Genomic DNA, 10,515 nt, shown 5'->3' with positions numbered 1-10,515 from the left:
GTCGCTTAGCTTGTTTTGGCACTGGAACGGCGGGCTAGTAAATAAGGTCCAATTGTTTGTTGTTCGTAATCCCAAACATCGTGACTTCTTCTTCCAGTTTTCCTCAATCATTTTCCTTTTTTTTAGTAGTGGACAACTCATTCCGTAAAACACTGTGAATCATATTCTGTACCCCTAGCGTGATTGAATAAATATTCATCTTCTATCCATACAACTGTAACCATAACAAATAATATATTCATTCACACTCTTTCATTATAAACTAGATTATTGTATTCATCGTACGTACATGCTGCCACACTTGATTGGATCTTTCCATCTCATATTATTTTTCTATTTTTCCCTCCATCTCGGGTGGAAAAAGAGGGAAAATCGAAAGTCACCCGCGCCCCTAAAAAAATATCTTATTTATACTCAAAATATATACGAATAATTATTCACATAAATACAAATAAAGCCCTAAAAATGATTAGCACAGTCTCATAAGTTCGTGATCGCTCAAAACCCTTAATTTTGATTTGATAGAATTCTCCAAGGGTGAAATCACGCCGTCCTGATCAGCTGAAATTGAGAAGGATATTTGGGAAATTATAAAAATTTATTGGGATTTTTGTGTGCGATTTGCAGGATAAAAAGTGAACAAAGATGGGGCATCATCGACCGGCCACGAGGAGTAAAAATAAGAGAAGTAGGCCTGACGATAATGCCGACACCACTTCTGAAATTTTAGGGTGCGTTTTCGGATTATTTAATTTTTAATTTTTTATTTATTTTTGCTTCTCACAGTTTCCATTTTGTTTTTAAACTTTTATCCTTCATTTTTGTTATATGCTTTGCTCAATTTTCTTTAGTAGTATGCTGCTACAACACTTCACAATTTTGTTAGGGTTTTTCTCAAAAAACCTATTTTGGATATATAATTTGATTTCAGGTGTACATGTACATTTTATTTGGATGAACTTTATAACGTGTTTTCCAAGTTAGAACTTTTTGGTTAAGTTTTATCACTTATACTGGGGTTAAAATCCAGCTTAGCTTTTATCATGATTATTCTTTTTTTCCCCTGAAAAATGATAATTGTGGAACGTAGGAAAATTCTTTTGAATGGTGAGGCGACTGAAGATGATATAAATAAACTTTACATGATATTGAAGCCAGTTTGTCAAGGATGTCGTGTGAACACAAAGGACAACCCCAATTGCTTTTGTGGTCTCATTCCACCTCCCAATGGAAGTCGAAAGTCTGGGTTGTGGCAGAAGACCTCGGAAATTGTGAATGCCCTTGGTCCTGACCCGTCCGAGGACCTCCGAGAGTCCTTCGACTCACCCGCTGGCCTCAAGAATCTTGGTGCAACTTGCTATGCAAACAGCATACTACAATGCCTGTTTATGAATAAATCATTCAGAAATGGCGTTTTCTCCATTGAACCTGATGTTTTGAAAGAGCAACCTGTATTAGATAATCTTGCACGACTATTTGCACAGTTGCATTCTAGCAACAAGGCTTTTGTGGATCCTGCACCATTCATCCAATCGCTGGAACTGGATAATGGTGTTCAGCAGGATGGCCACGAGTTCCTTACCCTGCTGCTATCTTTGCTTGAGAGATGTTTGAGCCAATCAAAAGATGCAAAGGCCAGAACAATTGTACAAGATCTTTTCCGTGGAGGTGTCTCGCACACAACCAGGTATGTTACACTGAATTTTACTTGTAAATTTTCCCACGTGATGTTGGAATCTTTCTTCTTTTTGTTTTGCTCGTAGATGTCTCAATATTACATGGAATGATAATTGTACTCTTTCAAAATATTGTCTACTTGAGGTTTTCTCATGATCTATCGTCTGAAAAGGTCTTGGTGCGGGTGAATGTTTAGAATAGTTAGTTGTGTATGCATCAAAAGAGATTCTACCACAAAGTCTGTTAACAAAAGGTAAACATTTATGTGTTCAAATGTGTGTGCCTTCACTTTGCTACTTAGAAAGGAACCCACAAGAATTGAATTGATGGTCTAAGTTGATTTGTTAGTAGATCCCTAAACAAAACTGTATTTGAAAACCAAATTGTCCTACGCTATGACATATTGAATCATAAGAATCAACATATATTTCTTAGAAATTCTTATTCGCTCCCCTACATATTCCAAGTGTTTGTTTGGAAGAGATTTTTCTTGGAGAAAATTATTTTTTTGGAGAACGTGTGGTTAAAAAATAGGAAAAAGCTATTGGGCCATGCGAAGATGTGTCTCTCTCTTATTTTCTTTCTTTCTTTCTTTCTTTTTTTTTTTTTTTTTTTTTTTTTTTTTTTTTTTTTTTTTTTTTTTTTTTTTTTTTTTCCTTTTTTTTTTTTTTTTTTTTGGGGTGGCGTGGGGGTGGAATATTTGCCCAAAATCTCTACATTGTATCCTACCTAGAAGTGTAGTTAATCCCAATCCAGAGTGCAACTTATAGGTTGATAATTTACTTGCAGTTTTTCTTTTGATCCTTTTCTTTCTCTCATGCCACAAATATATAAATATGCAGAAATTTTAGCACGAGACGAACTTCTATGTAATGGTACCTTTGGTCAATTGCCTTAACCATGCCGTAGTTGCACAATGCTTAGAATTTCCCCAATTGTTGTCATATTTTATACTTTTGAGCTTTCTCTTTATATCTGGAGAGAATAGGGTCACTTCTTACATTGCCAATATACTAATATTGGCATGCCTATGGAATTTAATTGTTTTCCCATTTGTTCATTTGCTGTTGGTTACTATGCCCCTGTTAGTTGCCCATTATTAAAAAAAAGAAAAAAGAAAAAAATAAAAAGAAAAGATTTTTGAATAGTATTTTTAGTAGAATATGTGGTCGAAAAGTAGGGAAAGACTTTTGTTTTATGTTCAGAGTATTTTATTGTGTGATTGTGTGGTTGAAAATGATCCTATAGCAAAAAGAGTTTTAAAACAATGGGGACCAAACAGTGGCTATATTTAGCTCTTCTTTTATCTCTCTACTTGTTAGTATACTATATTTTGTTTCGATCATTTAATGAAATGACTCCATGCTTCCTTACTTATAGGTGTTCAAACTGTGGAAATGAGTCTGAAGCTTCATCAAAAATAGAAGATTTTTATGAATTGGAGTTGAATGTTAAGGGTTTGAAGAGTCTTGATGAGAGCTTGGATGACTTGCTTAGCATAGAGGAGCTTGAAGGAGATAATCAATATCTTTGTGAAGCATGTGTTACTCGAGTTAATGCTACCCGAAGCATTAAGTTGCGTTCATTGCCGGCTGTCCTGAATTTTCAGCTCAAGCGTTGTGTTTTCCTTCCCAATGTAATTGATTTAACTTTAAAGAATATCTGGTTCTGCTTATATGTTTCTCAAGTCTTATGATTCTCATTAATTAAATTGGCCATCTAATTTTATTTTTTTTATTTATTTATTTATGAACATTTTAATGCCAAATGTAATCCAGCTTACTTCTTTTTTCCCTTCTCGTTTAGAAATTGTTTTTGCTTCATTTGGTCTGGTTGGATTATATATTTCAGGGACAGAGCTTTCTAAAATCACCTTGGCGTTCAATGCTTGTTATGTTTGCCAGTCATTTACTTGGATGATAGTTTTACGTGATATATTGATAAAATATTTTACTGGCATGAGGTCATTTAAGTTCCTAATCTGCTGCTGTAAATGCTATCTTTTGCTTGTTATTTTTCAGTTCTTGTGGGCTCATTTTCTCTTCGCTTTAAATTTGTTCTCTGTGTAGAGAGAGGTCATACTTTGATTGATCTTCAGACTTTAGGGTGGTGCATTGTAATGAACTTTAGGATGTAAATGCTAGTGCTCCTGGGATTGCAATTGTTATTCAAAGAGTGATCACGTGAGTGAGTTGGACCGAGTCAATTGCTCAGCAGTGAAGTAGCTGTAGCAAATGTAGCACATTTTTGGTTTTCTTTTCTGCATCCTGTTTATGTATACTTTTCTTACGTTTGCAGACTACAATGAAGAAGAAAATCACTTCTGCATTTTATTTTCCTGGAGAACTTAACATGGCACAAAGGTTGTCTGAGCATTCTCATAAGGATTTAATATATGACTTGTCAGCTGTATTAATACACAAGGGTTCTGCTGCTGATAGTGGACATTACACTGCCCATATAAAGGATGAGAACATGGGTGACTGGTGGGAATTTGATGACGAACAAGTATCAAAATTAGGTCAACAACCATTTGGTGGTAGTGCTTCGACTCGTGAAGTTAAAACTGCAAAAAATGAGCCAGTTGACCAATCCTCTTCTGCAAAGGAAACAATGGTTCATGTGGATGAAAATGACACAGATTCTGGTCAGCTACATTTGTCAGATTCAAATCACAACGGTCACGTAAAAACCTTCTCATCCAGTGATGCATATATGCTAATGTATGTTCGTCGACAGTCAAAGAGTGGTGAAGCGACTGCAGGGCAGTCTTGTGAAACGAAAATAGGAATAAATGGTCCTGTATACCAGCAATGGACAGGTAGTTCTCTTCCTTCCCATCTTTCTGAAGAGGTTGAAAAGTCAAATGCGATGTATCTGAAGTCTTGCGAAGAATACAAGTCTAAAAAGGAATCAGAGCTAAATTGCATAACAGAAAGGCGACAGGAGGTACGGTCAGTCCTTTCTGAAGCCCCTGTACAATCACTTCTGAAGCCATATTTCTGGATTTCTACAGATTGGCTTCGTCACTGGGCTGATAGCATCATTCCTGCGTAAGTTATTATTATATGCTTCATTTTGTAAATTGATGCTTTTACTTACAAGTTACAACGTTAAGGGCAATTTCACCTAGTAATTCCTACCACATTTTGGATTCTTAAGAAGTTATTCTCTTTAGAATTTGGAACTTCTTGGGTTGTTTGATATGGAACTAGAAGGTTTAATAACATTTTATGCTTCTGATGTGACCCTTTAATTTTCATATTCAGTACACCCCATTTTACTAGTACTTCAGAATGATTTTATTGTGTCAAAGAGGAAACCGTGAAAATGCAATGAAGTACGTTTTTGCAGGAATATTGACAATACCACTATACAATGCTTGCATGGAAAGGTGCCAGTTTCAATGACTAGCTACATGAAGAGGTTGTCAGCTGAAGCATGGACCATGTTGTTTTCCAAGGTATAGAGTCTAGGTTTTCTGCATTATGATCTACCATCAGATTTCTTCGCAATGAATGCCTTGTCTTTTATTTTTTGACTATTATCTTTCGAAGCCTATTCGAATCATAAAATTCTCTTGTGCCATTGTATTTCTCTCGTCTTTATTTTATATATATTATCGGTGCAGTTTTAAGATATACGAGAACTTTTATCAGCCGGGGTTTTTTTTTACATTTTTCTCTGAGGACATTGAGAGTGAGTGGATGTTTATGATATCATGTCATTCTTTTTCTATTATGAATGTACGACTACGAGTAAAACTTAAAAATGAAACTTCTTAGGTTTGCTTGATACTTGCAAAAGATGAAAAGATCAAAACAAGCAGTCATTTGTTCATTTTTGGTACATTTGGGTGCTTTTTCAAATTTGAAATGAACAGAAACAATGAATGAACTCAATACTAAGTGAACTGATATCTTTCAATTTGTTCTGTTGACTGGCAGTTAATACCATCGGTTGTCTAAAGTCTCAGTTTTTCTCTAATGCAATTCACAATCATATTAATATTTTATTTCTAATTCACACAATTTCGATGATGATCCGGGACAAATATAATATCCTGCAATTTCAATTTCAGGATATTGCTTCATTATATGCATTCAATAGACCTTGAAATGATGTGGAATGCCTATAATTATGGTGCAAAAGGGATTTTATGATGAATGGTGATACGTATTTATAAGCCTAGACACCGAATTATTTGAGGGTGATGATGTAAACTTTTATCTGTCTGGTTTGACCTTACTTACAAAATGTTAAGTCATCTCATTGTAGGCAAGATTGTGAAAGCACGGCTATTACTTGAAGCAACGATAATTGTTAATTTATGCAGTTCTAGATAGTTATATTCCATTGCTGTCTAATTCAAGCTCTGTAACATTCATTTGACTTTCTGCATGCGTGTTTTATTGCATCTGTTTGTCCCAATACTATTGATATGATGCTTGTGACTAGTATGATGGGGGTCCAAGACTGTCCAAGGATGACTACTGCATTGACTGCATCTTTGAGCTTGCTCGCACTAAGGCTCGTGCTGACAGCTATAGGGATCAGAGATCACTGATGAAAGAACTCGCAGAGGCAGCCCTTGCCAGGGAGTGTTTCGATGGGAGACTGTTTTATATATCTAAGACATGGTATGATATGTATCTACAGTATTGTGGACTGGTCCCTCCTGTCACCCATTTGTTTCTATATCGCCTTCATATGATCTTTTCAGGTTACTTTTGATTTGTATTTTATCTATGAAGCAAGGTTTGTCTTGTGGCGAGAGGCATAAGTCTATACCCTTGAGTTATAGGCATAAGCCCTGTGGATTCTGAATTGTTTTTGTATTAGATAACTGAAAATAGAAAAATTGTTCATAAGAAAGTTGTAGAATAAATAACCACTTGATGTAGACTCCACTGTAGTGGATCATATCATTCTTTATACCTCAATAATAAACTTGACGCTGTAAAATGTATAGATTTCAGACTGTCCCTTCGATGACAAAAGATCTTTTTTGAAGTTGAATTTTGGGAAACATTAATAGACTTGAAGTAGAACAATAACCTTTTAATTTCAACAAGGCAAGGGGTGGATGGATTATCTAGGTTGACATGACACAGAATTTAAGCACAATAACTGACTTGAAATCAGAAAAGATTGATGGCTAAACTAAGTCTTAAGCCTTCAAAAGAAGGCAAAAGTTTGATGGAAGATGAATTAGTGCCATTGATTTTTAATGCTTGACCTTGAAGCCCTCACAGGTTGTGTGAAATAGTTAGGGAAGGAATGTAAATGTCCAACCTTTGAAATCGGATTCTTCTGGTTGGTTGGTCCAAGGGTTGGGGCCATAAGAAGCTTGAGGGATGCAGGCTCTCCATTCTTTCTGGCATTTGCATTATTTGTTGAAAAATGTTTCTGGCCTGCGTCAAGTTTTGTCCTGAGAATATGTTTGTTTTGATCATGTAGTTTCTCTTTTACCGAATATGTTTGTTTTGATCATGTAGTTTCTCTTTTACCGCCCATTTCTTTTGGCGTGCTGCACTTATGTTTTATCTGTCTAGGTGAATTGAAAATTAATCTGACTCCTTACGAAACAGTGGCGGCATTTGTACCTATTTTCTTATTATATCTTTTATGTGGGCATATGCTCGGTAGGTTGCAGCAGTGGCTACGCAGGAAAAACATAGAATCTCCATGTGAAGCTGATTCCGGACCGACTGCTTCAATTAGGTGCCCCCACGGGGAACTTATGCCTGATCTAGGCCCTAGTGCTAAACGAATATTGGTTCCGGAGAATCTTTGGCATTTTATTCAGGAAAATGCTATGGTTGTGAAGCCAGATGATGATGTGGGTTGTTCAGCTTTCTCTTCAGACTCTGAGCCTTGTGCCCTCTGCAGTATTGAACTTAAAGAAGCTGTGTCTTCAGAAGATACATTAAGGTTCTCTGAGAATCTTATAGTTCTAAGTTAACATAGATTTATTGTGGCTTACTTAGTGTTGTATTCTGCAGAGAGTTCAAATTAAAGCAACGGCAGACTCATGAAAAATTGGCCATGAATAAAAATATGGCTCTTTATCAGGATAGCAGATACTATTTGTTGCCTTCATCATGGCTGTCAAAATGGAGAAGTTACATTAATGCAAGTGGAAAGAATGTTGTTTCTATAGAACTTGAAACTCTGGACAGCGTGGTCGACATGCTGATGTGTAAAGAGGTTTTCCACAGCTTTTTTCATCATTGATTTCGTCTTTAGTTGCTCTTTACTAACATAAGATTAAATTTTCTCGAAGGAAACTTTGATTAAGTACATTGTTTATTTGCGGTTGACATGCTGATGTGTAAAGAGGTTTTCCACAACTTTGTTCATCATTGATTTCATCTTTAGTTGCTCTTCGAAGGATACTTTGATGAAGTACATTGTTTATTTCATTGATAATCTTTCTTCTGTTTGAAGAAAAGGGACTTTTTGGTCCTGTACAGCCTTAAGGTTGGAGAGAAGGGTTCTCACCGTAATGTAAAATTTCGAATCTTAATAAAACATTTTAGCAATTACTCAATTTTTTTATCATATGCAGTTGGTAGCGTGTACTTATTTAAGTGGTGGGATCTGTTAAATAATTATGTTTATGTAGCTTAGAATTAGAATAGTGTAATGAACGGAATACAGACAAACAAATTTCTAACTGTGTGCTGTATTGTCATGAATTCGTTCTCCTAACGTTTTCCTCCTTGCAAACCAGCACTCTAGACTTCTGGAAAGGCCTCCTGATCTCCTCTGGAAACGTGGGCTTATTTTTCAGAGGGCATCCACTGTAAGTTTGCTATTCCGTTCATCCCTTCCTTGCACAACCTACGCAAATGAAAAAATTGGGACAAAATAAATAAATTCTAGAATGCTTTAATATTCTTCATTAAGATACTCAAATTCTGAGGTCTCTTGAAGCAATTTTTTTCTATATTGGCCTGTTGGACTTAAATATCTCGTTCACATTATGAGCCAAGATATTTTTCCCTTACCTTTTCAGGTCAGTCAAGTCAGCTTGCTTAAAAATCTAATTTTGTATTGTTTTCTTTTCTACTACAGACAGATGCGCTAACCATAATAGCTGAAGATGATTGGAAATTACTTTGCGAAGATTGGGGTGGTATCATATCCAGAGGAATTTCTGCTAGAATTGAGATCAATAATTCCTCGGAAGATGATATGGTTGCACCTTGTGAAGAGATGCCAATTTCTGAGGAGCATGTGAATATGCATTACGAAGTAAATTTGGAGTCATCTAGAAGGCCTATTGTTAAGACATCTCCTCCGGTAATTTTAGAACTGCATCCATATTCTTTATAATTGTGTTGGATGATAAAATGATAAAATATTCAGGTTCAGTTTTTGTTATTCCCTGCATTTGTTACCTATTTTATGAATTGGGTCATAAATGTCCTTATTGTTTGTCACGCGACTAAAGTTTCCTAATATGTAGGCTGATAATCAGATGGGAAAAAGTACCATCATGAGCAAAGTCTGAAACATGCCTCTAAGACACTTCATATTCCTCCCTCTTTTATTATATAGTCTTTGGTCATCATTATAATTAAAAAAAATTACATATCACTAACTGGAAGATGGATCAGTTCATATGAAAGAGATGAACCAGAATCATCTCGTGCATACATGTTAGATGTATGCTGTTTCCTTCATGTGGAGAACGTTGAATCTAATTATTTTTTAGTTGAAAAAGTTCTCATCATTGTAGCAGTTATATTAAGTTATTGGTTTACTTTATAAGTTTATATTATTTTTAATTATCGAGCTTTATATCTGTAAGTATATCTACCCGCTTCATTTTTACATTTTGGTGCTATGTCTTGTGCATGTAACTCATAAAATAAGCATAGCCTTTTGCTGTTCAGATTAATTATTATTATACACGTAGCATTATCATTCAAATGGCCTAACATGTGTACAGTTTTTATTAAATGGGTGGCAGTGAGACTTGAACCCAATTTTATTGCTGGGCTTTGAGACTATCTTAACCTTGAGCTTTTAGATAGGGGTCACATTTATAAATTTAAACTGTCTTCAACTGTATTAAAGTTGCAATGCAGATCTAAAATATGATCTGGACACTGTTGTCTGTAAATCCATATTCTTTAGGATTATTAGTATTGCCTTTTTAAGAGGTTGTTGCTAGCATATTGTTGAGCTGGCTAATGCTTATTTGATGCAGATGTGGTATATTCAGATGTAATCAAGTTTCTTTGTTCTGCGTAGGTCTGCGAGGAGTGTATTGGTGAAAGGGAAAGTACTGAATTGATGAGGAAACTTAACTACACAAATGAGGATATATGTGTTTGTTTTGTTCATGGCAAGGAACCTCCAAAATCAATCCTAGAAGCATCAGGCAGCATTTCAGATCCGAATCGCCGAACTTCCAAGCGGTCACGGAAGGCAACATATGGAAACTCTGTGAACCTAAATGTTTCTGGATCCACATCCATTTATCAATTGAAGATGATGATATGGGAATCCTTTGGGGTATGCATTTAAGACTTGTTTGCTATTATTTTCTTTTTGAGCTGGCTCTGATCTGTCCCAATTGATGAATCCTGAAATTTAACTTTGTAGCTTTTTCTACTCCCCTAATATTAAGTTCTTCTCCAATGGCTGTTATGCAACAAGAAGTTGAAGACTGCCTCTGATTGTTGTCTTCCATTATTTTTGGGGTTGTTATGATATCGTTCCATTTCCATATTATACTCCAAATCTCTCTCTCTCTCTCTCTCTCTCACACACACACACACACACAAAAAAAATCTAAGTAATTTCTGTTTGACCCTTATCCTC

General features: G+C 35.6%; 1 protein-coding gene across 2 annotated transcripts in view; it reads left to right on the top strand.

Moving 5' to 3' along the window:
- Positions 1 to 275: 275 nt before the first annotated feature.
- Positions 276 to 10,515, top strand: part of LOC111367791 (ubiquitin carboxyl-terminal hydrolase 26) — a 14,214-nt gene continuing 3,974 nt past the window's right edge. The window contains exons 1-12 of one of the 2 annotated variants that reach the window (XM_022988852.1): positions 276 to 537; positions 628 to 731; positions 1,091 to 1,687; positions 3,058 to 3,313; positions 3,976 to 4,730; positions 5,032 to 5,140; positions 6,136 to 6,317; positions 7,327 to 7,611; positions 7,683 to 7,887; positions 8,414 to 8,485; positions 8,758 to 8,985; positions 9,943 to 10,206. In XM_022988852.1, coding sequence (XP_022844620.1) covers positions 646 to 731; positions 1,091 to 1,687; positions 3,058 to 3,313; positions 3,976 to 4,730; positions 5,032 to 5,140; positions 6,136 to 6,317; positions 7,327 to 7,611; positions 7,683 to 7,887; positions 8,414 to 8,485; positions 8,758 to 8,985; positions 9,943 to 10,206 — 3,039 coding nt within the window. In that variant the 5' untranslated portion in view covers positions 276 to 537; positions 628 to 645. Of the gene's footprint in view, positions 732 to 1,090; positions 1,688 to 3,057; positions 3,314 to 3,975; positions 4,731 to 5,031; positions 5,141 to 6,135; positions 6,318 to 7,326; positions 7,612 to 7,682; positions 7,888 to 8,413; positions 8,486 to 8,757; positions 8,986 to 9,942; positions 10,207 to 10,515 lie in introns of both variants that reach the window. The other variant, XM_022988851.1, reaches the window with a different exon arrangement.

The sequence above is a fragment of the Olea europaea genome, chromosome 18 (assembly GCF_002742605.1).
Source record: "Olea europaea var. sylvestris chromosome 18, O_europaea_v1, whole genome shotgun sequence".
NCBI lineage: Eukaryota > Viridiplantae > Streptophyta > Magnoliopsida > Lamiales > Oleaceae > Olea > Olea europaea.
The sequence above is the reverse complement of the archived record's forward strand: the minus strand, read 5'-3'. Positions and strand labels throughout refer to the sequence as shown.